The sequence below is a fragment of the Notolabrus celidotus genome, chromosome 5, assembly GCF_009762535.1.
Source record: "Notolabrus celidotus isolate fNotCel1 chromosome 5, fNotCel1.pri, whole genome shotgun sequence".
NCBI lineage: Eukaryota > Metazoa > Chordata > Actinopteri > Labriformes > Labridae > Notolabrus > Notolabrus celidotus.
In genome coordinates, this window is record NC_048276.1 from 20,718,785 (window position 1) to 20,745,447 (window position 26,663).

At 39.5% G+C, this 26,663-nt stretch overlaps 2 protein-coding genes across 3 annotated transcripts in view; one reads left to right on the forward strand and one right to left on the reverse strand.

Moving 5' to 3' along the window:
• cltca (clathrin, heavy chain a (Hc)) overlaps positions 1–10,476 on the forward strand; it is a 49,019-nt gene extending 38,543 nt beyond the window's left edge. For both annotated transcript variants that reach the window (XM_034684229.1, XM_034684227.1), the window contains 9 exons: positions 1,575–1,732; positions 1,823–2,095; positions 2,198–2,515; positions 2,737–2,868; positions 3,134–3,244; positions 3,340–3,510; positions 4,536–4,757; positions 7,191–7,266; positions 9,115–10,476. In XM_034684229.1, coding sequence (XP_034540120.1) covers positions 1,575–1,732; positions 1,823–2,095; positions 2,198–2,515; positions 2,737–2,868; positions 3,134–3,244; positions 3,340–3,510; positions 4,536–4,757; positions 7,191–7,266; positions 9,115–9,248 — 1,595 coding nt within the window. In that variant the 3' untranslated portion in view covers positions 9,249–10,476. The remainder of the gene's footprint in view (positions 1–1,574; positions 1,733–1,822; positions 2,096–2,197; positions 2,516–2,736; positions 2,869–3,133; positions 3,245–3,339; positions 3,511–4,535; positions 4,758–7,190; positions 7,267–9,114) is intronic.
• A 6,449-nt stretch (positions 10,477–16,925) lies between these two features.
• Positions 16,926–20,219, reverse strand: ptrh2 (peptidyl-tRNA hydrolase 2). The gene is made up of 2 exons (XM_034684567.1): positions 20,114–20,219; positions 16,926–17,584 (listed from the first exon to the last, which is right to left on the reverse strand). Exon 2 carries the CDS (start codon positions 17,572–17,574, stop codon positions 17,059–17,061), a length of 516 nt encoding a protein of 171 aa, XP_034540458.1. The 5' UTR covers positions 17,575–17,584; positions 20,114–20,219; the 3' UTR covers positions 16,926–17,058.
• Positions 20,220–26,663: the final 6,444 nt, after the last annotated feature.

The window sequence follows — 26,663 nt, forward strand, 5'->3', positions numbered from 1 at the left end:
AGCCTGACATGCTGCTGCTCCTCCTTTACTCTGGACGACTATCCAGCTGAAAAACAAAACTGACTAAATACAGTTTGACTCTCTTTTAGATTTTATTCATAGTGTCTCGTAGAATCTGTTGCAGTGTTATTTATTGTGCCAATTAGGCAATAAAGGGTTAAGATTACTGCCTGACTCATTGTGAGCTAATTCATCTCAATGAACAGAAAGCTGTTAGTGAGTTCAGCTCTGACCAACAGTGATCAATACACAGAACACAAACTCTGTTGTGGAGTTTGTTGACACGGTTTTGTCCTGCGGGGGTATTTGCTGGTAGTTGCACTTGGTGCAGTAATACATTATTAAAGTGCACATTTACAGCAGCAGGAGCTTTCTGCTATAAAGTATCATTATATGCAGGTAATTATTTCCTGTTTAGATAGATAGATCTTTGTCTTTAATAAGGAAATCTGTTGTCACTGTCTGTACAAAAAATACATACGAAGAGTTAAATTGCAAAAACAGATAACTCTGTTTTTATACATTTTCAAAAAACACATTTATTTTTTATATAGATTCGTAATAAAGTTACATTTTCAAAATATCTCTGATTAGTGAAGTCATTTTGACTTAGTCAAAGCCACCCAACCTCAGTTGATTGAACATATTTTTTAATGAACACTTGTAGCCATGGATCTGACCCATAGCTGTTAATTAGGCCTCAAATGGTGTGACTGTGTTATTTGTTTGTTTGTTGTGTTTTTGTGACTGTACTGTCTTTATTGTTTGTTGATTCTGTGATCAGACCCTTGTGGCATATGAATTTCCCCCCCACAGGGGATCAATAAAGTTATCTAATCTAAACTTTACAAAAAGCTAGTATTAGAAAAAATATGTTTTTGAAACATTTTTTTAATTTTTCAAAAGTAAATTAACTGTTTTTGCAAATGAACTCTTCATATATAAAACACAAATAAACAATAAACATCCACCCAGCCCGCAACAAGGTGCACATCATCCCACATATAAATACACAGGACACGTATGAACACACAGGACACATAACATGGGCATTTTATTTAGCAGTGAGATGGCTGACGGGACAAAGCTTCTGCCAAACCGGGCACGCCTACAGTAAAGGGATTTGTATCCGCGACCAGATGGGAGTAGTGTGAAGACTGAGTGGAGGGGGTGTTGGGGAGTCCAGTGTTATAGTGTGCTCTGCGTATAATGGCTCTGTTGTTGAGGTCAGACAGGTTGGATGTGGGGAGGCAAATTATTTTTGTGGCAGTGTTTGTGGTGCGTGTGAGTTTTTTTTTTCTTCTTCAATGTTAGGATTTTTAATTTGGTTCAACTTTGGAAACCATTCTTTCTTGTTCTGTGCTGTCAGCTGTTTTACTGCCTGGCCCTCTTAAGTGTGTTTGAAAGAAAGAAGTGACACAGAAGTGAGAGTATTAACAGATGTTTTCTTTTTGCATCACTAATAATGATCATTAAATCAACATGTCTATCTAGACTGATGTTCCATGTCGACCATAAAAGGAACGGAGTTGTTTTGTAACACAGCAGCTTGACTCTTCTATGGTTTGTTTCAGGTAACTGGGAGGACCTGGTTAAGTTCCTTCAGATGGCTCGTAAGAAGGCCCGCGAATCCTACGTGGAAACAGAGCTCATCTTTGCTTTGGCTAAAACCAACCGCCTGGCTGAACTGGAGGAGTTCATTAACGGACCAAACAACGCTCACATCCAACAGGTCAGCCTAATTCTCATAAAACCCCCCTCTGAATCGCATATACAGTCAGAATTATGAGAAATTTAACTTTGTTGTATCTGTTGACTCCAGGTCGGTGACCGCTGCTACGATGAGAAAATGTACGACGCTGCTAAGCTGCTCTACAACAATGTCTCCAACTTTGGTCGTCTGGCCTCCACTCTGGTGCACCTTGGAGAGTACCAGGCTGCTGTAGATGGAGCCCGCAAGGCCAACAGCACCCGTACCTGGAAGGAGGTGTGCTTTGCCTGCGTGGATGGAAAGGAGTTCAGACTGGCCCAGATGTGCGGCCTTCACATTGTGGTGCACGCTGACGAGCTGGAGGAGCTGATCAACTACTACCAGGTAAATTGGAAAATCAAGACTTATTTCATTCAATGTTTCTGGCAAGTTGTTGTAAAAGTGAAATAAAATAAACACACACACTCCGTCTTCTCTCTCTCTCAGGACCGCGCTTACTTCGAGGAGCTGATCACCATGCTGGAGGCTGCTCTGGGTCTGGAGCGTGCTCACATGGGCATGTTCACTGAGCTGGCCATCCTCTACTCCAAGTTCAAGCCACAGAAGATGAGGGAGCATCTGGAGCTCTTCTGGTCCAGAGTCAACATCCCCAAGGTCCTGAGAGCAGCGGAGCAGGCTCACCTGTGGGCCGAGCTTGTCTTCCTGTATGACAAGTACGAGGAGTATGACAATGCCATCATCACCATGATGAACCACCCAACAGACGCCTGGAAGGAGGGACAGTTCAAGGACATCATCACCAAGGTATGGTTCAGTTAAATGTCAAATAATTCATTTTTTGGGTCATTGAATTGTTCTGTCTTTGACTTTCTTAGATTGAAGTCTTGCTGTCTAAGCCGAGTATACGATAAATGGGACTGCAATATGATCACGGCCATCCTGCTTCAAATTATAGTTTATACTCTGACCCAGTGTTTATACTTCCTAAATGATTGTTTCTGTCTCTCCCTCTGTTTCCTGTGCAGGTGGCCAATGTGGAGTTGTACTACAAAGCTGTCCAGTTCTACCTGGAGTTCAAGCCCTTGTTACTGAATGATCTGCTGATTGTGCTTTCACCCAGACTGGACCACTCCCGTGCTGTCAATTTCTTCAGCAAGGTACTCTTTCATCTCTGTCTGATAAAGAGAGGCTGTGATGGTAATTGTTGTCCATTGGTTGAGATTGAACAGGTACTCTTATAGCATCTCCTCTCAATGCCACCAGCTGTTTATCATCATGACTCATTCTTAGTATGGTAGCAGCAGTGGATGTTAACTTTAAAAAATGAACCCTTTTTCGGCAGATTTTCTTAGAACTCAATTTTGAGCTAAACTCGCATGGAAACTTGGTTAGTGAGATAATTATGTACATGTGTTTCCACAGGTGAAACAGCTGCCTCTGGTCAAACCCTACCTGCGGTCAGTACAGAATCACAACAACAAATCAGTCAATGAAGCACTTAACAACCTCTTCATCACAGAGGAGGACTATCAGGTTAGTAAGCCTCCCACAGTACTTTATTCAACCCTTTTTATTTAAGATAAGTCATCATTCTTTGATGTAATGTTTTCTCTATGGTCGCCATTTAGGCACTGAGGACATCAATAGATGCCTACGACAACTTTGACAACATCTCACTGGCGCAGCGTTTGGAGAAACATGAGCTGATTGAGTTCAGGAGAATTGCTGCGTACCTCTTCAAGGGCAACAACCGCTGGAAACAGAGTGTGGAGCTCTGCAAGAAGGACAAGCTCTACAAGGTAATTATCCCCACCTAAACTTGAACTACTGTATAAGCTCTGTTTACAGGTTCTACGTAGTGGAGAGAAGCATCATTTGCCTAATGAAGTTTTTAGAAACATTGCAAATAAATGTATTTTTTATAAGGTAGATGGTGTGCAGGAGTTTTGCGTTACAGCTTCTACATAAAACTGGAGAATTGCCTCACAGAGTTTGACTGCAGAGTGTTCTGCTTTATGTTTGCGGTATGTTTTATTTACCAATCGCCTATCGGAAGGCTTTGGTGTATGCAGGAGAATCATTCTATATGGAGAGCAAAAGCATGCGTGACATACTCTGTCATTGGACATCCTGGCTCCCTTTGGACTAGTGCTGAGCGATAATTCGATAACAATAAATATCGCGATATATATACTTTGGAGTAGCATATATTTTATTTATTGTGACGAACCGATATCTGCATTGAAGTCTAGCTAATATTCGGTTACATATCAAACATTTCAACTTGAGCTACAGCTCTACTTGATGCTGTAGAAAGTGAGATAGTTGATAAGCAGTTGGATTTCCTGACTTCCTGGAATGCATCAGAAATGATTAATCTGACCTCTATTCAGTAAACAAGTGTTTTAAACGATGTTCTCTTCCCCTCTCGATTAACAAACTTAAGACCTGTTAATTGCAAGTATGTCCCAAGGACACCCGTTTCATTTTGAGGTTCATACTGCTGTAGTAAGCCAGAGTGCAGCCTCCGTGTAACTTAGCATTCACAGTGAAACTGAGACTCACAAGAAACATAAGAACTATTGTTAGTTGAGAGAACAAAAAAAAAAGAGTGTTTATTTTGCAGACATGAAGGTGAATTTAGCTTCCCTTTTGATCTGAACAAACTTTCTCAAGTTGCTAGCTGGACTGTAAACAATATAGGGCACGAAAACGGAAGTCCAGGCTGGAAGATATTTGATTGGTTCTGAGGCTGACCATTTTTGTACTCAGATGTACTCGGACCTTCTCTGAGCCTTGTCTGTGCTGTATCTTCCCCTTGCAGGATGCAATGCAGTATGCGTCAGAGTCAAAGGACACAGAGCTTGCAGAGGAGCTTCTGGCCTGGTTCCTGCAGGAGGACAAGAGGGAGTGTTTCGCCGCCTGCTTGTTCACCTGCTACGACCTGCTGAGGCCAGATGTGGTGCTGGAGACAGCCTGGAGGCACAACATCATGGACTTTTCCATGCCATACTTCATTCAGGTCATGAGGGAGTACCTCAGCAAGGTGGGTCTGACTATCATGATTCAAAACGCTGATAAAAGTCACGGTCACTTCTCTTTTATTAGGCCTATTTTAGTGGGTATGAGCTGTGTCTGTTATTAGGATTAGGAAATGAAATGATATGGGCTCTTAAACATCCTCTCCTTGTCAGTTTAAGTTGAAAAATGCACTCAGAAGCTTTTGAAATAGTCTTAACAGAGAAATCTCTCAATGTTTTTCTCCTATGCTGCACCTCCTCTCCTCCAGGTTGATGCAATTCAGGATCAGGTGAAAGCTAAACGCACTGGTTTTAATCTGAAAACATTGAAAATGTGCGGCCTTGAGTGTGCATGGTTTTAGCAGCACTCCCTTGGACACAGTCACTGAGACATTTTTCATGCTGACATTGTAGCTGTTGGAAAAAATAACTGTAGAATTAACCTGTAGGTAGCTGTCACAAAAATGTTTGAATGACTAAACAGCAAAATCAGACACACTGACACCTTCCTGTTGTAATGTGGTCTTTAGAACAATCTATTATGATTGGATAGAATAATCTTTTGGTTGATCTCATCAACTAAAGCATGCAAATCAAATTGGATTGAGGACAGGGGGGTATTAAAGCCCTCATTAGGAGTCTTAAGCTAGGTCTTAAACAGACTAAAATTAGTGTTAGTAATTCTTCATGACCTAATAAGATCAACAGCGACAAGATTGATAACTTTATACACGTTATGTTATCTCTAATGCCTGAAATCACCTCTGCAGCATTGATGTCAGACATGTCTTTTGAGGATGGAGAAATACAACAGCAAAATACTGTCAGAAATGTAGTCTAATGTAATCTTGCAAATTTGTATAAAAGGATCTAAACATAAGACTCAACTTGTCCCAAGTGTCAACAGACCATAGTTTGCTCTGTTAGCAAAGCCAAACTGCAACCAAACTTAAATCTGAAGTCTACTCAGAAGAGTATGTTAGAGAGAGAGTCCACTGTACACTGAAGCTTCAATCAAAGCAGAACATTTTACTTTACACGGGACTTCCACCAGATTTGTGAACGGTTCGTCTCTGATCCGCTGCGGTACGGCTCCGTGCTCTCTCGTCCGCCAACACCCACCGGTTGCATTTTCGGAATGCAGCACAGAGCAGGACCGCCGGACAGCTGGAGTCATGTGACCGAGGTTTTCCCACGGCAATCACTGAATCAAGGATTCTCCTCCTCCTCTCCTCATCCATGTTGTCTTTATGGTCCTCTTAAAACCTCTGACCTGTTGACTCCAGGCCTGCCTCCGCTTTAAATGACATTTTGTTGTCATAGTTAAGTTAAAAACGATCTAACGATAACAAAGAGTGTTTTATTCTGAAAATTAACCAGGTTTTTATTTTGTTTTGGTGCCTGACTTCCCGTCTGCTCCATCTCCTCTATGCTGAATTGATGCGTCATGCTCCAGCATCCGGCAGTAATAGAAGTCTTGCGTATCTGATCCGTTGCCTTCCAACCTGCCGGATCAGAGACGCAGCTGGAACGCAACGGAGCGGATCCAGTGAGGGTTAACACATTGACTAGAATAGAAACCTATCAGATCCGGTGCCGTGACAGATCGGAGACGGACCTGGTGGAAGTTGGCCTTTAAACATGTCTTTAGTTTTCTTTCTACTATTGCTCAAACAGAGGCTTCAAAAAAGGCAACTGAACCTAAAGGTGCATTTAATCACAGATATAACACTGCATACTCTGAATCTGAATGAACGTTTAGATTGTCGTGTTCCAGGTTTTCTGTGGTTGTTACATTAAAGCATGAGTGTAAACATTGCTTGCTGAGATTTGGCAGCAGGCTGTCGGTTGTGCCTGGCTTCATGAGAGAAATATTTTAACTGTGTGGAGCACCTTGTCTGAGAGTCACTCCCCTCCTCCTCCTCCTCCCCCTCCCCCTCCCCTCCTCCCAAATTGCATCTCAACTCTGCAGCCTGTCCCTCACTGCCAGCGGAGCCACACAGAGCATGGGATTGTGTCTGTTGACAGATTTTCAGACCGACAGAGATGAGTGCAGAGACTAAGATTTAAGAAAGCTCCTGTCTGTCTCAAGGCGCATGTGATAAACGTCCTTCTTTACGATGAGAAGGTGCACTGCTCAGCATGCCTGTTTTTAAAATCAAGGTTTAACCTTCATCCAGGTGCAGCTGCTTCAAATGAGGACACCTTGTGTACATGTTGCTTATTGACTGTTATGAATTAGTACCTGGATGGGTTCAGCACATTCATTTAATGTGTATTATTTTTTAAAGAATTTGCTGTTTTATTATTCTTATAGTTTGAACTGAGAAAATTGAAATCAGACATTTGGTTTGAATCCCCTGACATTGTGTTTTGTTCCTAACAGTTTTTGTTTGAAGCTAACATCTGCACAGAGTGGCGTTCAATGTTCTAAATGCTGTTGTTTCTTTGCCTTGCAGGTAGATAAACTAGAAACCTCAGAGTCCCTAAGGAAAGAGGAGGAACAGGCAACAGAGACACAACCCATCGTCTACGGTAACAATCCTTTTCATTACACCAGTGTTTCTTTAAATGAGGTTCAAACATAGACTGTATAAAATATGGACGTAGTATCCGTGACGTCACCCATCTGTTCCTGAGCGCTGTTTTGAAGCCAATCGACGGCGGCAGCCATATTGGAAATGCGGGACTCAACCAGGCAGAGTGTGAGGTAAAGGGGCGGAGTTTGAGCCTCCTAGCCAACAGCTATGTGTTCCCGTCCGGGAGTCAAGTCAGTCATGTCCTTATTTGGGCAAAAACTCGTAATCGTAATATCTTCTGAACTGTCGCGTTAGAAAAAAATCCCCCCCCCCGTGTGTGCCGATAGAGAAATTAGCTTCGTAGGGCCAAGCCGTTTTTGAACCAGGCTGTAAACATGTTTATTAATGCTGCAAAGGTCGTCTTTTTTGAATTGGTGTCTATGTGGTTTCCGGTGTTTCTGCAGCCAGCCTCAAGCGGATTCTCAATGAACTGCAGTCTATAACACTTCCACATGGGCTTCATAGTTTGATACCGGAGGTTGTCGCTTGGGTTCAAAGCACAGGCTGTATTGGCACTTTAAGTCCTGAGCTAAAACAGGCTTCTCTGAGGTCACTGACCCTCACAGGACTTTCAATAACAGACATGTTTTTATCATCTTCATATGACAAACCTGCAATACCTCATCTTTGACCTGCTCTGGGTTAGCTGGGACAAATTTTGTGCTAAGTATTGTTAGATCATCACCATTTAAGTTGATGCTGCAAACTTTTGAGGTAAGTTCCCATGAACTGCCGAGCTCATTGGCATGATAAATACATAAATATACAGCCAATCTACACTTGGTGTGGAGCAGCTCGTGAACAGCAAGAGTTCAGAAACATGTTTGTGCTGAAACATCTGCCTGATCTAACTGAAGATGATCTGGGAGTGGCTAGGAGTAACCAAAGCATAAGCATTATGTAACATAGTTTAAATATCAATATACAATCATAAACCTGGCTAGTTTGTTTAAAAATAAAAATTAAATTTGATGGGATGGTTTGATCAGATCTGAGTGGCGTTGAACAAAAGGTGTAAGTGTATTGATTCTTAATCTGAGAGTGATCGAAACAGGCTTTCAATATTCAGCCAGAAAATCAACAAAAGCCAGAAAGTGATGCGTTCATGTGCTGCTGTAATGTTGAATCAGAAGCTGATTGAAATCACACATTTTGGGGGCTTTTAATTTTTTTCTTCCCCAACATGTTTTTATTGGAAAACAATGTTGAACAGATGTGTTGGACACATTACAAATCTGTGTTCCAAAACAGCCTTTCCTTTTTTTTCTGGAGTGCTGGGACAGCGAGGGGGAACAGACAAATGAAACAATAGTGAGTTTAATGATATCAACATGAAATGCACAAAAGCAAAGAGACTAATAAAATGAAACAGATTGATTTAAATTGGATCAGGAAGGAAGTATGTTAAAAGAGAGGCGTGTGAGTTCACTGAATATTAGTTGGGGTCTAGAAAAATACTCTCTTTAAACACTAAATAATAACGGGCTGCTATCTTTTGTAGAAGTTTGCAAATCAACCTTTTGAAGCAGTTTTCCACCCACAGGATGGGAGCCAGGATGTGGTTGGTTGGGGATTGGGGCTTTTCCACTGTAACAGAATGTTTGTGAGTTATAAGTGAGGAAAAAGAAACAACCTCAGAGTCTTTCTCAGTTTGGGCGGCAGGTATAAACAAGTCCAGAGAACAGTTTGTGTCCCACCATCTTCACTCTGTCAAGATAAACACTCCCAACAAAGAAACAAAACAACATTATTTGTTTCCTGTAAACAGACCAGTAACAACGTCTCCTGTGTGTGTTTCTTGCAGGCGCACCCCAGCTGATGCTGACAGCGGGCCCCAGCGTACCTGTGGCCCCTCAGCAAGCTTATGGCTACGGCTACCAGGCGCCTGCAGGATTCAGTCAGCCAGCAGCTCAGCCAGGCTTTGGCTACAGCATGTAAAGACCCCCTACCCCCCCACCCACCCCCTCTTTTCTCTGCACACGCAGGCTGGAGCTACCATCCATCCATCTCCCACAGTCCTTCACCAGACCATTGTTATTGTCTCTGTCTGCCCCCTGCTGGCGGCAGAGGGTAATACAGACAAACCTTTTATCTTTTTTTTTTTAACTTTATGTTTCCTCTTTTTAAACTGTCATGAAGGACTCAGTTTTTCTTTTTTTGTTGTCAAAGAAAAAGCACCACAAAGATTAGTTTTCTCACATTCCGTATTGAATAGATTAATTTGTCTCTTTGTCTCTTATTTTATTTGAATGGTAAATGGTTTATGTACAATGGGGGGCTTTTTGTGGGAAGAGCTAGTCCTCCTCCCGGTTTAAAAAAAAAATTACAAGGTCTGTTGTGAAGCATCTGATTTGCACTCTGTAGTGAGAAGAATTAATGTAGAACCTTTTGTTTTCCTTTTTGATGTGTGTGAGCAGCTTCCTCTGTCCGACTGTAAAATGCATTTAATTATTGTATATTCAGACACAGAAATATTGCTAATATGTTCCTCTATATTTGAACATGAGACTGCCGCCTCCATGACCACAATCCTGAAACACTACGTCTACATACCTGTTATGTCCCCACACACAGACACACACTTCAGGGCTGTTTATTGAAGTAGATCGGAGAGTATTTTACATACGATTTACAGGAAAGAGCGAGTCTTTCTGGCTAAACCTATGCAGGACTCTCCAAACAAATTCACCCAACATTTCCATATGCTTTAAATACAGCTCTATCGTGGGACCATTTCACCTCAGAGGGACTGCAGACCTGTTTGTGTTTGACTAACATGCCCCCCCGCCCGCCTGCTCCTCCTTTATCCTGCGGTTTGTTTCTGCTGTTTGGTCACTGTTCTTTCGAGTGCAGGAGAGATTTTTCGAACTGAATTCTCCTCCTTTTGTGTCCTGTTAAAAGATGTCTTTTAACCTTCCCCTCAGTTGACCCACTCATCCCTCCTCAGAAACACAGGACTAGTGGTAATTTTGAAGTTTTTATCAAAGGCTTGCGTGTATACAGGAATTCAATCATTAACTCCTTTGAACTTATATTCTTATCTAAATTACCTTAGATTTAAATTGTGCACTTAAAAAAAACTTGATTGTGCATAATCTGGATTATAATGAATGAAACAGCGGTTTTGTTTTCCACTTAAAACAAATAAAGGCTTCTTGTTTGTCAACATCAGTCTGTTATGTGTCTTCTATACATGTCAGATGACGTACAGATGATATTTGCTCCTCATCCAGTGAAACCGACATCACTTCCCTCTGGACAAAATCTACTGAGCCAAGAAACGATCAGCTGTGATGTACAAGAATCTCTGGAGTTTTTTTTTCTAAGCTGACATGCAGCCATACATTTGACTCTGTTTTCTCATGATTAGTCATTTCATTTTATTTGCAACAAACTCCTCATCACGGGTAAACACAGGAAATAAAATATATGACTGCATGTCCACTTTGGATTTCTGTGAGTTGTGACACTTCAGAGTGGTAGCACACCTTCAAATATGACTTCTTCATTACCAACCTGGCTGACTTCTTAAATGTGTTTGAACTGGGCATTGTGTCAAACCCGGCCATGGCATGAAATACATGTTTTATACTAACAAGCTTTGTTTGGAGTTGATGGGTATGCTCTAACACTCACACTCTGTACCTGTGTGTATGATTGGTAAAGTGAAGTACCTGTTCCTCCTGTTACTGAACACAACTAACAGACATAAATGAGGATCTACACTATATTACCAAAAGTATTCGCTCACCTGCCTTGACTCACATATGAACTTAAGTGCCATCCCATTCCTAACCCATAGGGTTCAATATGATGTTGGTCCACCTTTTGCAGCTATTACAGCTTCAACTCTTCTGGGAAGGCTGTCCACAAGGTTGAGGAGTGTGTTTATAGGAATTTTTGACCATTCTTCCAAAAGCACATTGGTGAGGTCACACACTGATGTTGGTCGAGAAGGCCTGGCTCTCAGTCTCCGCTCTAATTCATCCCAAAGGTGTTCTATTGGGTTCAGGTCAGGACTCTGTGCAGGCCAGTCAAGTTCATCCACACCAGAGTCTGTCATCCATGTCTTTATGGACCTTGCTGTGTGCACTGGTGCACAGTCATGTTGGAAGAGGAAGGGGCCCGCTCCAAACTGTTCCCACAAGGTTGGGAGCATGGAATTGTCCCAAATGGTTTGGTATCCTGAGGCATTCAAAGTTCCTTTCACTGGAACTAAGGGGCCAAGCCCAGCTCCTGAAAAACAACCCCACACCATAATTCCTCCTCCACCAAATTTCACACTTGGCACAATGCAGTCCGAAATGTACCGTTCTCCTGGGAACCTCCAAACCCAGACTCGTCCATCAGATTGCCAGATGGAAAAGCGTGATTCATCACTCCAGAGAACGCGTCTCCACTGCTCTATGGTCCAGTGGCGGCGTGCTTCACACCACTGCATCCGATGCTTTGCATTGCACTTGGTGATGTATGGCTTGGATGAAGCTGCTCGGCCATGGAAACCCATTCCATGAAGCTCTCTGCGTACTGTACTTGGGCTAATCTGAAGACCACTTGAAGTTTGGAGCTCTGTAGCAATTGACTGTGCAGAAAGTCGGCGACCTCTTTGCACTATGCGCCTCAGCATCCGCTGACCTCTATCCGTCAGTTTACATGGCCTACCACTTCTTGGCTGAGTTGCTGTTGTTCCGAAACTCTTCCATTTTCTTATAATAAATCTGACAGTTGACTGTGGAATATTGAGGAGCGAGGAAATTTCACGACTGGATTTGTTGCACAGGTGGCATCTTATGACAGTTCCACGCTGGAATTCACTGAGCTCCTGAGAGCGGCCCATTCTTTCACAAATGTTTGTAAAAACAGTCTGCATGCCTAGGTGCTTGATTTTATACACCTGTGGCCAGGCCAAGTGATTAGGACACCTGATTCTGATCATTTGGATGGGTGAGCGAATACTTTTGGTAATATAGTGTACTAGTTGTTCATCCCAAAAATACATTTGTCTTTCTGTTTCAATTTTGGAGCTGTGGGTCATAATTATCAAAATCAAAGGGTTTGAAACCTTTGACTTTCACTTCACATGTGACAGGACTACTTTTTGCTACTTTTTACTAGGCTGAATAAACACTACACAGAAGTGACAGCATGGACAAAGGAGACACCAGAACTTATAGCGATTTGAAAGCAAGTGAATATGTTGGTACCATTTCCCTGTAATACATGCAATGAAAGTATCTAGACCTGTTACCTGTTTACTGAGATACACTGGACAGAAAGACGAGTATATGAAAGATATGATTACTGTGGAGCTGTGGGAGGAGGTTACACTACCGTAGTCTAAAACTGCAGCTAATCACACTTGCGCTGAAAGTCAGGTTGTGAAACTCTGGCGCCAATATGTGGAACGAGTTACAGAACGTTAACAGCAAGTCTAACCGGATTTAAAGGCATCTTGGGCCATGGTGCAAATCAATAGTAAAAAGGCACACAGCTTGTGGATTTAAAGTGAAGTACCTGTGCCTTCTGTTACTGAACACAACTAATAGACATAAATGCGGAACTACTAGTGCATCCCAAAAATACATTTGTCTTTCTGTTTTGATTTTGGAGCTGTGGGTCAGAATTATCAAAATCAAAGGGGTTTGAAACTTTTGGCTTTCCATGTAAGGACTCCAGAACGAAACAGGTAACGCAGGCTGAGACAAAGTGACATCTTGTTTAACAAATAAGCGGTTGAATTCCACGTTTAAGTCATCCTCAAACTTCAGGAGCTTCGAGATTTAATTTTTCTTCTGTGAAATAAAAACATTTGCACAACATGGATATGATGAGTGAGTCTTAGGAGGCTATAATTCATGCTGTAACTTTATCCAAACAGTCCTCACAGTTCAGCATTTAAACTAGAGGTTTGAAAAAATATCAATACAGCAATATATCGCAATACTTTGACCTCCAATATGATATCGATATTTCAACTCTTAATATCGATAATAATAATAAGAATAAAAGTAATAATAAAAAATCACATTTTAGCTGAGTTGGAACTAAAATACAACTTCAGTATTTCGAAAACAAAGTGGAAAAGTTGTTTTCAATCAAATAGTTTGGACTTAATTTGTCCTTTCAATTTTGAGTAATATTGTGTGATTTACATTTACACCATCCCTATTTTTTCTTAGTTTACTGTGTAGAATATTGCAATATCGTGATACTATCGTATCGTGACCCAAGTATCATGATGCGTTTCGTATCGTGAGGTTCTTGGGAACACTCACCCCTAATTTAAACCCAGGAAAAATTCTTATTTGTTTTATAAAATATCTCAATGGTGTCCCTTTACTTTGTGATAGTATTACATCCCTGTAATAATCTCTTCTGATGCACTACATCAGATTCATTCAAAGTGATCCCTGCATGGCCAAGAGAACAATGTTTTGGGCTTTGACCCGTTTCACAACACATGTTGGTGCTTAACCCTCTTGTTATGTTGCGGGTCAAATTGACCCATTTTAAAGTTCAAAAATCTGGAAAAGAAACGTTAAAAGTATTTTTTCTCTATGAAACTTGTTCTGCTTGGTTAAATTAGAGTAAATAACACACAAAATGAAAATTCCTTGCCCAAGGACACTTCGGCATTTGACTGTGGGAGCTGAGATCGAATAGAGACAAGCTGTCAGCCATTAGGACAGTGAGGGACAAGTGGGTAGAGCAACTTCCATTACTCTATAACCCAGGCCCTAATGTCACAGTGGATAAAGGGCTTCAGAGGTTCCTTCCATTTTAGGCAACATATACCTTCCAAACCAGCTAAATACAGCATCAAAATCTGGGCAGCATGTGACAGAAGAGGTGTCTCCTGTTAATTTATCAACACATCATCACTTCATAAAAATAAAAATGAAATAAACAAGAATTTATGTCATGTAAAACTGTTGTATTTATATTTAGGGCTTTCCAATGTACAGTCATGGCCAAAAGTTTTGAGAATGACACAAATATTACATTTTCACAAAGTCTGCTGCTTCAGGGTTTTTAGGTGTTTTTGTCAGATGTTTCTATGGTATAATGAAATACAATTAGAAGCATTTCATAAGTATCAAAAGCTTTTATTGAGAATTACACAGAATTCATGCAATAAGTCAATATTTGCAGTGTTGACCCTTCTTTTTCAAGACCTCTGCAATTCTCCCTGGCATGCTGTCAATCAACTTCTGGACCAAATCCTGACTGATGGCAGTCCATTCTTGCATAATCAATGCTTGGAGTTTTTGTGGGTTTTTGATTGTCCACCCGCCTCTTGAGGATTGACCACAAGTTCTCAATGGGATTAAGATCTGGGGAGTTTCCTGGCCAAGGGCCCAAAATCTTAATGTTTTGTTTCGTGAGCCATTTTGTTATGACTTTTGCTTTATGGCAAGGTGCTCCATCATGCTGGAAAAGGCATTCTTCATCACCAAACTGCCCTTGGATGGTTGGGAGAAGTTGCTCTCGGAGGACGTTCTGGTACCATTCTTTATTCATGGCTGTGTTTTTAGGCAAGGTTGTGAGAGAGCCCGCTCCCTTGACCGAAAAGCAACCCCACACATGAATGGTCTCAGGATGCTTCACTGTTGGCAAGAGACAGGACTGATGGTAGCGCTCACCTAGTCTTCTCCGAACAAGCATTCCTCCAGATGCCCCAAACAATCGGAAAGGGGATTCATCAGAGAAAATGACTTTACCCCAGTCCTCAGCAGTCCAGTCCCTGTACCTTCTGCAGAATATCAGTCTGTCCCTGATGTTTTTACTGGAGAGAAGTGGCTTCTTTGCTGCCCTCCTTGACACCAGGCCTTCCTCCAAAAGTCTTCGCCTCACTGTGCGTGCAGATGCACTCACACCTGCCTGCTGCCATTCCTGAGCAAGCTCTGCACTGGTGGTGGCCCGATCCCGCAGCTGTAACACCTTCAGGAGACGGTCCTGGCACTTGCTGGACTTTCTTGGGCGCCCTGGAGCCTGTTTGGCAACAATTGAACCTCTCTCCTTGAAGTTCTTGATAATTCGATAGACGGTTGACTGAGGTGCAATCTTACTCGCTGCTATAAACTTCCCTGTTAGGCCCTTTTTGTGCAATGCAATGATGGCTGCACGTGTTTCCTTGCAGGTAACCATGGCTAACAGATGAGGAACAATGGTGTCATGCACCATCTTCCTTTTAAAGTGTCCAGTCACTCAATCATGACAGATTGATCGCCAGCCTTGTCCTCATCAACACCCACACCTGTGTTAATGTGTGTGACACCTGTGTGTCATTGAAATGATGTTAGCTGGTCCTTTTGTAGCAGGGCTGAAATGCAGTGGAAATGTGTTTTTGGTGATAAAGTTCATTTTCAAGGCAAAGAGGGACTTTGCAATTAATTGCAGTTGAGCTGATCACTCCTCATAACATTCTGGAGTATATGCAAATTGCCATTATAAAAACTGAAACAGCAGATTTTGTGAAAATTAATAGTTGTGTCATTCTCAAAACTTTTGGCCATGACTGTACATTAAAAAAAGTTTTAACATGAATTTTCATGAAAAAAAGTAAATTATCCGCATTGAACCATGATCTGTGAGGATTAAATAACAGCATTGCACTTAATATTGATTTAAATGGTTAGTAATGGAGTTAATAATGATATTTAAAAAAAAATGTTTATTGGGATTTTTGTGGGTTTTGACTCTTAAATATGCCCCGGGTCAAGTTGACCCAGGAACATTATTGCTGTCCCTAAAAAACGAACATAACAGGAGGGTTAAAAACAGAAGCCAAGGTTAAATCATTTACCTTTATATATACATCTACCACCAGACTGCCACTTTGCATGCTGCCATGTCATTACTGGAACTCTTACAGCAGCTTCATTTGTGTTGATTAACTCCACCCCTGTGGACAAAGTGCTATCTGATCTCCATCCATTATCTTGAACACTTATCCCGTTTTGTGTTCGCGGGGAGCTGGAGCCAATCCCAGCTGACTTCGGGCGGAAGGCAGGGTACATCCTGGACAGGTCGCCAACCTCGCAAGGCAAACATGGAAAGACAGAAAAACCATTCACGGACACACTCACACCTACGGACAACTTACAGTGGCCAATCAACCTGGTACCATCTGATCTCTTCGCTGATGATTTCCTGTATATGTTTGTGTTGTAATCTCTAAATGAAAAACTCCCCCTTCTTCTCAAACAACTGACAGAGACATTTTTAAAACTGTGAGCAAAGCCTCTGTGTGTAAAATATTAATCTGTGTCGACATCAACTTTTTGACAGTAGATCTGTCCATAAAATGATTCACTTTTCTAGCTGATAGTCTCATTTTCTTTTGTAGGTAATACAGAAGCATCAGAACTCCTCATTGTAGACTAACTCAAAATAAACATTGATTATGTTCAGCTTTTTCTCCATCTGCCTTGGAATAGTTCTGATATTGTAACCCGTACCGTAATTCTCAGGAGACCATCAATCATTTTTAAAATTCTATTCCCTCTGACCCTCATGAGTTTAGATTCAGCCTGTCTGATTATGCTGTAACACAGTGTTTCAGAGACATTTAGATGATTGGGTTGATAGAAATAAGTTCACAAAACACCCAAAAACTGTTCTCAAAAATGTTATTGATTCTGTTGTGCAAAAACATAAACACATGGTAGCCCAACTTTATTTACTCTTGGCATAGATTTATCAATCAAGAAAGTATCTGGAAGTCCTTCAGATGAGAGCAGGAACTCTAGTAGAGCTTCAATTCTCCTGTGACTTTATCGACCAGATCAGCAGGACCTGGACCGATCCCCAGCACTGTGCGTGATCCCGGTGCAATTTGTGTCCTTCCTGCATCCTGAATCAGGCTGACAGGAAGCCCCACTTCTTTGGCGTGACCCAGCAGATCAATCAGAGTGTCCTCGTCAGGGGCCTTCACTACCACCTTGGGCTGTCCGCAGTATTCCCACTGTTTGAGCAGCTCTGGGTTCCTGCGCTGGACCTGTTTGTAAGCCGATACAGCTGCATGGGAGCACTGGGCGGCGACCTTTCCTTTGCCCATCTTGAGGTCATTCCTGACCACAAGAATCATCTTAAACTCGCCTCCTTCACCCATCACGCTCGCTTCGCTTGCACCGTTCCCCATCGCTGCCATCAGGGTTTTGGATGCTGGGCCGAAGCGAGAACGAAGGTGCCAACCGAGGAAGAGCCCACAGCCCAGTCCTGTGACCACACCCAAACCCAGCGGACCATACAGCAAATCCATTCTGCTAAACCTGTGAAGATGTCAGAGCAGAACAAGTCCATATAAGCTTCAGGAGGGAAGGGATTGAGAACATCTGGAGACAGATTCTAATTTTCAAAATAACAGCGATGCAACAGATACACATCGACTGCTGCCATAGGTGAATATTAAATTATTTGCCATTGCACGCCTGTGGAACACCCTACCTGACGATCTGAGGGCTGCATAGAGCATAAACATTTTTAAGAGCAAACTCAAGACCGACCTTTTGGGTCTTGCTTTTAACTTAGTTTTTTTCTTATAACAGTTTTATTTATTTATTTATTTATCATCTAGTTCAAATTTGAGTCATTTTTATTCTATTTTATTTATTAATTTTAAGTATAGCATCTTATTTTCTTTTAACGGTTTAATATTTTAGTGTTTTATTATCTTAGAAATGTATTTTATTTTGGTGATTTTAATTTCCTGTGTTGAGTTTTAACATCTTATTTTACCTCCAGTGTTTCCTCGTTAAGATATCATGAGAGCGTTTCCTCAGTTCGTTCAGCAACTTCTTTTTTATTTTGTATTTATTTCTTTTATTTTTATTGTTTTTTATTATTATTGTTGCATATATTGTGTTCTACAATTTAGGATTGTGGGGTGGGTTTTGTGGTCGGGGCTGAGTTGGGATTAGGATGGAGGGTCTTTTTTTTAATGTATATCTTTTATTTCTTTTTATTCTGTTTTCATTATTTTTTGTACAGCACTTTGTGTTACAATATCATTGTATGAAAAGCGCTTCATAAATAAAGTCTGATTGATTGATTGAATATCTAACCACAGGAAAAACACAAAGCAGACTGATAGCTGATCAACATGAGTCTGGTGCTGCTTGAGCTTTCTGCCTATTTAAGGGCTTTGCTCAAAGTGGATACATGTTGTGGCTCTCTAAACATCATCAAGAGAATCCTGAGATAACATTTGTTATGAATCGATGCTGCACAAATAAACATTGAGACTGAGATATTTGCTGATACTGATACCCAGCTGATATACAGTTGCAAGAAAAAGTATGTGAACCCGTTTGAATTACTTGGATTTCTGCATTGGTCATGAAATGTGTTCTTATCTTCATGTAAGTCCCAACAATAGACAAACACAGTCTGCTTAAACTAATACCACAGAAAAAATGTTTCATGTTTTTATTGACCACACCCTGTGAACATTCACAGTGCAGGGTGGAAAAAGTATGTGAACCCTGAGGCTAATGAGTTCTCTAAGAGCTAATTTGAGTCTGAAGTCTGCCTACCTGGTGTCCAATCAATAAGAAGAGATTGATGGTGTTGGTTAAAGCTGCCCTGCGCTGTAAAAAAAAAATACCAGTTTTGAATTTTCTATTCTCAAGAGGCATGCCTGCTTTGCTTCCTCAGGGCCTGGACAGATTGCTATCATCGACGGAAAAATGAATTCCCAAGTTTATCAAGACATTTTGCAGGAGAACTTTAACGCCATCGATCCATCAACTGATGCTCAACAGAAGATGGGAGATGCAACAGGACAACTATCCAAAGCAGTGAAGTAAACCAACATCAGAATGGCTTCAACAGATGAAAATACACCTTCTGGAGTGGCTCTTTCAGAGTCATGACCTCCACCAGATTGAGATGCTGTGGCATGACCTCACGAGAGCGATTCACACAAGACATCCCAAGAATGTTGCTGAACTGAAAAGTTTTGTAAAGAGTAATAGTCCGAAATTCCTCCTGAGCGTTGTGCAGGTCATCTGCAACTACAGAAAATGTTTGGTTGAGGTTTTTGCTGCCAAAGGAGGGTCAACCAGTTATCAAACCTAAGGGCTCACATACTTTTTCCACTCTGCACTGTGAATGTTTACATGGTGTTGTCAAGAAAAACCTGAAAACATAATTTTTTCTTGTGATATTAGTTTAAGCAGACTGTGTTTGTCTATTGTTCGGACTTAGATGAAGTTCAGAACACATTTCATGACCAATGCAGAAATCCAAGTACAACCAAGAGATTCACATACTTTTTCTTCCAACTGTATAGGTGTATACACTTTATCAGCTTTGTTTTGCATTTAAATATCAAGTTTAACAGTATTTCTTGATGTTACTGCCATGGTTATGTAGTTCACATAATCTTCTTTATTATAGCAGTAAAGATGTTTATGTTTCTATTTCTCTTGCTGATGTTTAAAAAGATGTTTTCCTCATGCTATGTTGCAGAGCTCACTCCTCCAGCCAAACGCACGTCTGAAAACATTCAACAAATACAACTAAGTCAGTGAAACACGTGTTATGTAAAGCTGTTTTATATGTTGCCCTTACTCTCTGGGTGTCTAATACTCTCCTGCCTACCAACTTTATGTGGAACTAGCTAAAGCTAACATTAGCTTCGTGTCAAGAAGTGGCAACTCTGTGAAAGACCCGCCTCAGTGAGATATAAACTCTGTTTCCGAACAAATGCAGCCATGAGTATAAATGTGATGGTGACAGAGTCCAAAACATTTCATCTAAGCGGGTAAACAGCCGTAAACATTGATTGTATTTCATACCTGTCGGTGCTGCCAGCATGAATGGAGCTCCTTCTACTTGTTGTTAAGGGCGCCTGATGATGACGTCACTATGTACCTACAGTCTATGTACCTACTTCTTAAAAATTTGAAATAAACACATTTATATTTTAACCACTAAAAACAGAGCCGGGTACCATAATTACGAAATTGATGAAATAATAACATTTAATTTGAAAATATTTTTTTCTGTTTTGCATTTCTTGAAAAAAAAAAAAACGTAATACAGATAATTAAATAAATATGATAAAATAATTATTCTTTTAACTCAACTCAACTGAACTTTATTTATATAGCACCTTTCATACATTAATAACATGTAGCCTAAAGTGCTTCACAGAGTAACAGACAGAAAACAACAACTGGTAAAATTATAAAAGGCATGATTAAAAAAAGAAATACTTAAAAAAGAAAATCAACACAGTAAAATTAATAGAATAAGTAAGAGTGGAAAGAAAAGTTAAAAATAAGGTAGAGTTAACAAGAAATAAATAAGATAAATAAATACATGTTAAAACAATGGTTTAGATAATAATGATTAAAATAATAAAAATAATAATAAAAATAATAATAATAATTCAGTCCAGGGCTAAAATAAACTAATCCAAATTAAAAGCTAGATTCAAAGGGTAAGTCTTAAATTTACTTTTAAAAACACCCAGAGAGCTCACCGTTCTAATGTCCAGAGGCAGAGAGTTCCATAGCCTAGGGGCATAGAAACAGAAAGCTTTCTGGCTGGTGCTTGTGTGAGACACACGAGGAACATTTAAAAAGGAAGGAGAACAAATTTAACAATTAAATCCTCAAAAAGAAGTCTTAAAAATCCTTATCTTATCCCCCAATTTTCTTCTGCTCTTTACCAATGTAAAAAAAATTGACTTTTAACAAGTACTTTGACTTTATATAACATTTTGACTTTACTTTGAAATATAAAATAATGAAAAAAAATGCATGTTCTCTAAGACTTTGAAAGCCCTAAGAGAACATGCTTTCATACTTACACGGGAGCAGCTTCTTCCCTCAGGCCGTATCGCTCATGATTATGATTATAAATTATTCATATCCTTTAAAATGTATACATTTGGCACACTATGGACTGTGTGTGTTAACAAAAAGGGTCGGAGACATCATACAGAGACTGGTTTAAAACTCCCCACAGAAAAAGAAACACCAGAGGACAGTGCATGGTACTTCAGCTGAACATCTCTGTTGACTCATATTTGACAGATAAAAGTATTTAAAGTGGCCAACGACGGTGAGTGAATGACACTTCAGGAGTCATTCAACCACATGCTTATTTTTTACCTCTTTAATTTTAATTGCTAATAACTTTTCAATAATTGTTACTTTATATAGGTTCTTGTTTGCTTTATATTTTTTTGCACTGTTTAATTAGCTACTGTGACACTTGAATTTCCCCGTTGTGGGACGAGTAAAGGACTATCTTATCTTATCTTACATCCTGCTGCCCCCTTTTCTTTCTTGGTTAGTCACTTTGATGCCCTTGAACAAAACCATTTAAGCTGCAATGTATAGATGTGACTTGAAAATTGAAGTTAATATGTGTGTGAATGTGTGATAAATCTTTTGACAGAAGCAGATTTGCTGGTGAAAGCTGGTCAAAACATAAACATTTGATCAACAACTTCAAATAAACATAAAAAAAACGATCACCTGGTCTTCAGTGTCTCTTCAGCTTTGGCTGTAGAGGTCTTTTAAATGTTTTTTTTTTTTAAAGAATGCGCTCTGGGTGGGAACACAGCCTGATTTACACTCCCAAAAATGTCTGCTGTGTGAATATTGGTAATGATGCCACACAATTGCTCACAGATTATTCTCTACTATTTGCACACATCTATGGTGTTGAAATACTCCTCTATCTTCCTCATTTTGTCACTCAGGGTTCTGGATTTCTAACAGACACAAAGACATTCAGATTAAGTGACAGTTTCATTATTTTTGATGTTAAAAGTGGAGGGTAGAGATTAAAAAAGAAAAGTTCACCCTGAGTTTTTCATACAGTTCGTCATGTATTTCCTTATCTTTTCTCCGTAGGGCCTCCTGAATCTCTTCAAGTTTCATCTGCAAAACACACTAATTCAATGATCAACTTTGACTCTGTGACTTAATGCAAGATAACGTAAGTAATATGTGAACTTTTTTTATTATCACAGTGCAAAAGCAACATTTCCCCAAAACTCTTGCTCGACTCCTCTAAGGTTTCGTATGTCTTCTCCATCATTTTTTTTGTGGAGAGACTTGATCAAACTGTAAAAGAGGCAGATCTAGTGAGAGTGGAAACCAGAGGGGGGTAAACAACACAAGCTTTATACTTTCTTTTCTTTTGAATTGGCAATCAAACACCTATTAAAAAAACAGAATCTGATAAGGATAAAGGTCATACATTAGCTTTCAAATCTTCATTCTTCTCCCTTAGTGTCTTTTTTCACCTTCTCTGCACAAAACAAAAAGACAAGAAAATATATTAGGCCAAGAAATCCTCACTTGTTTAAGTGGAAGTTGCTAGCTGGTAAAAGTTGATCTGATACCTACCCCTATAAGCAGCAGTTTCAGTTTCTTGTTTGCTTTTGTAGATGATTATAGTTCACAAAGTTAATTTGAGTTTGTTTTATGTCCAGTAGGAAAAACCCTCACAGGAGGTTTAACATAGTGAGGAATAAAACCAGGCTGGGCTAGATCAAATATTCTAGCAACAGAACAGACTTGGTAAAGATGGAATATATTATTTGATAATGCACCACTGGGAAGAAGAAGAAGAAGAAGAAGAAGAAGAAGAAGAAGAAGAAGAAGAAGAAGAAGAAGAAGAAGAAGAAGAAGAAGAAGAAGAAGAAAAGAAGAAGAAGAGTGGTTGTTGTGTGCAAAATAATTAGTATTGATAGACGATTTGATGGTAAAAACTTGACCAATAAAGCATCATACTTATCATGCATCAAATTACATTCTTGCCCCTGATTATTATTGTTATTAATAATAATAATGATAAAAATGATAATAACTTATATTTATATAGAACCTTTAAAAGCAGATGCAACTTGCTTTGACAAACAAAGCGTGGCAGAATTCAGGAGGATGACAGAATACACCTTTAACAGAGAGGGAATAATGTAGAAATTCTAACAATGCAACAAACAAAATACAAAGCAAAAGGTACCGCGGAGAGAATAAACACAAATTAAACCATAAAGTGATGAAACAGTAGACCAATATATCATTGTTATAAAGGTTTTTTTTAAGCATTTAATGACAAAAAAAAGTTTTAAGAAGAAGACGACATCACATCAGATAATCTATAAAGGGATAGATTAAGAAAATTAGAATTATAAATAACAAAGGAAATAATGAAACAATAAATGATAAATTCAAATGAATTAGTGCAACCAAATAAAAATGAATAAATAAAAATAAATTGCAACTAAAAAGGTAAAGTTGCATAAAAGCCAGTCTATAAAAGCCTGTCCTAAGAAGAGACTTAAAAGATCTCGCTGACTCTGGAAGGCCACTGTGGCTTCACCAAGGGTGAGCAGTGAAGAGTTTCACCCTAGAATCAGACAGCTAGAACATATTCCAGTTTCTACACACTGTACATATAAAGGTTAAGGAGCCTGATGCTGTTACATCTTGTCTCTGACTTCTTAACTGGAGCTAAATTTAGGAAGTCAGTAAGCTGTGGTGCAGAAAGTTGGCTTCAAGTTGCAGGGGGAGGAATATGTTCAAAATGTGTGATGCAAACTGTACTTACAATGTACACTGATTTTCAGATATACTGCAACACCTCAAGTCACCTTTCAATTTTGCACCCAGTTTACTTCAATTTTCTTGTTGATGTTATCTTTTTCACTGAGTATACTTTAAAAAGAACTGTGAACAACTTTGAATTGAACACAAACTTTGAAACTATCAGAAGATGTATCAAACATAAGTGTGTCAGAGCAGAAAATGAAGGATTTATAATGTAAAGGTTTCAAGACATGTAATCTGAATTTCATATCTTTAAAATTATCCTCCTAAAAATCTGGACCAAGTTTTGGGTAACTGTCCTTTTCCCACAAGATCATCTTTCCACTATTTTATACCTTTGTCTCTCATTTTCTGATTTGATGTATCTAAAATCATACCCCGAGCATGCACTTACCAACTTCCTTGTGTATACAAATTGACTCTTAATCTCCTCCTCCTCCTCCTCCTCCTCTTCCTCCTCCACCTCCTCCTCCTCCTCCTCTCTACACTTTTTTAAAAATATTTTCCACCTGATCTTGGAATCTGAATATCAAGTAAACCAATGAAATTGCTGTGATTTATATGTTTTCTCAAATGAGATTGGAACATAGGAAAAAGTAAAGTTTTATTAGTCAGTTTTCATACTTTTTGACTTTGCAGATGAGGGGCTTTTTCTCAGCTTCCATCTCGTTTATCCGTTCTTCAATTATCAGTCCATGCTCATACAGGTTTTCATGACACTCTTTTAACTCCCTGCAACTTTCTTCAGCCTGACTCTGTTGTCTCCTGAGCTCCTTTCTTTCTTCTTTTCTGTGGATACACCAGGATTCAAAAGGGACTTACTGACAGATTGCTTTAAGGTAAGATACGATAAGAGAGAGTCCTTTACTTTTACTTTAACATATTAAAATAAAATAAGATTTATCCAACATGAAGGAATTTGCCATGGGCAGAGGGGCTTCATATAGTTTTTACATAACAGGATCGAAAGCCTCTAAAATTAGACCAAATATAATGACAAATTAAATTACAACTAAAATTATCTGAATTATTACATAACAGTGGTAACAGGTATCATGCATTAAAAAAAAAGGCTTATGTTGCATATATAAATGGGTTACTCCACAAAAGTGTTTAGGAAAAGAAACCAGACATCTTTATTTGATATTTATAGCTGTTTGTGTTTATTTTATGGCTCTGTAATGTGAACCTGAGGACAGCACTACATTTTCATATATTTCAACCAAGACTGGGAAGTTGAAGAAAATCCATGTTTTGCCCTGATACAAAGAAACATCCTTGATGTGTTGCTCCTCCTCATTTATCGCCTGTTGCTTTTGCGATACATCAATGATTTCCTCCAGATTAATAAACTGGACCTCTACCTTCTGGCAGATTGCTTCCTGTGAAACATCTCCAGCTGCACAGTTTTCAGACATGACTGTTGCTCTGCTGAGGCTGATTTAACACCAACCTATTCACTACCTTACCAAATAACCTCAGAAACTTAGACTGCCCTCTGAATGTGCTGTCATCCCGCAACGGGGAAATTCACAGAGTTATAGCAGCAAACAAGAAGGTGTACAGTTCAAGAATTCCAACTAGAATATATATAGAAAAAAATATCCATCAGAGACGACAGCTTTGCCATAATTCTCCTGTCACAGCAGTGAGGGTAACACACAGTTTGATTTCAGTTCAGTTAGCAAAAGCAAACAATAACATTGGCATAAAGATAGATCATTATTGTAAAGTTATTTTACATGTCTCTGCGGTCAGCCTTATAAGCATATATAGAGATGAAGATGACGTGGCCCTAAGCCTACAAACATTACATCCTGCCCACCCGTAACTTGGCCATGTCCCAAATCTAAAAATGGCTCATAGTCCTCCTCAAAGCAGCAGAATTAAGTTGACACTCTATTTTACTTCCTCTTGTCTACTGAAAAAAACATGTAACATAGTAAATGAACTGTGCTGGTATATATACAGCTTTCTCAGGTCTTCTTTTTAAAAAAACTTTATTTATGAAGTTCTGAGTTTATACAACATATAAACATAAACACATACTGAACTTGTACAGACAATACACCACAATAACACCCTAAGTACACCCTAAATACAGAGTGATGAAGGAGATTCAAGAAGAGGAATAAACAGAGTAAACAAAATGACAAGCCAACAGATGGTAATATATATATATATATACATATATAAATAGATCAAAAATAAAAGGAGAGATAACCTTACATTAAGTTGTATATATAAATTGATATCTATTGACAAGTAGCAAGTAAGACAAAACAAAGATATATTGAGAGAAATAAAAAAAATATTAAAAAAATAAAAATGAATAAACAATCTCTGGTCTTCTGATCACTCGGAGCCTAAGCACATTGCCCTAATCACACTACATTCATAAACTGATGGCAGAGGCTGCTCTGTAAAGCGCCCATTAGTATGAATTAATCCCATTCACATAGCCAAACCCCCAACCTCCCGATTAGGAGACAGCAAACTCTACCAGTGAGCCACAGCTGCCTCAGCTATAACCCAAAAAGTGTCAGTAGTAGACAAAAATAGTCATTGAATTTAACTGGCATCAACACTGTTCTTCTAATGTAGCGAAATCTTATCTCCTTAACTGCTGAGCTGCGTTAACTCAGTTCATTTGAGGTGTGACAGTAGTACCCCCTTCCAAACTGCAAGTTTTACACCAACTTATAGGCAGATACTGCCCTCTATTGCACAAAGCAGGAATCATCTTATGAGACACAAAGTACAGAAACAACAA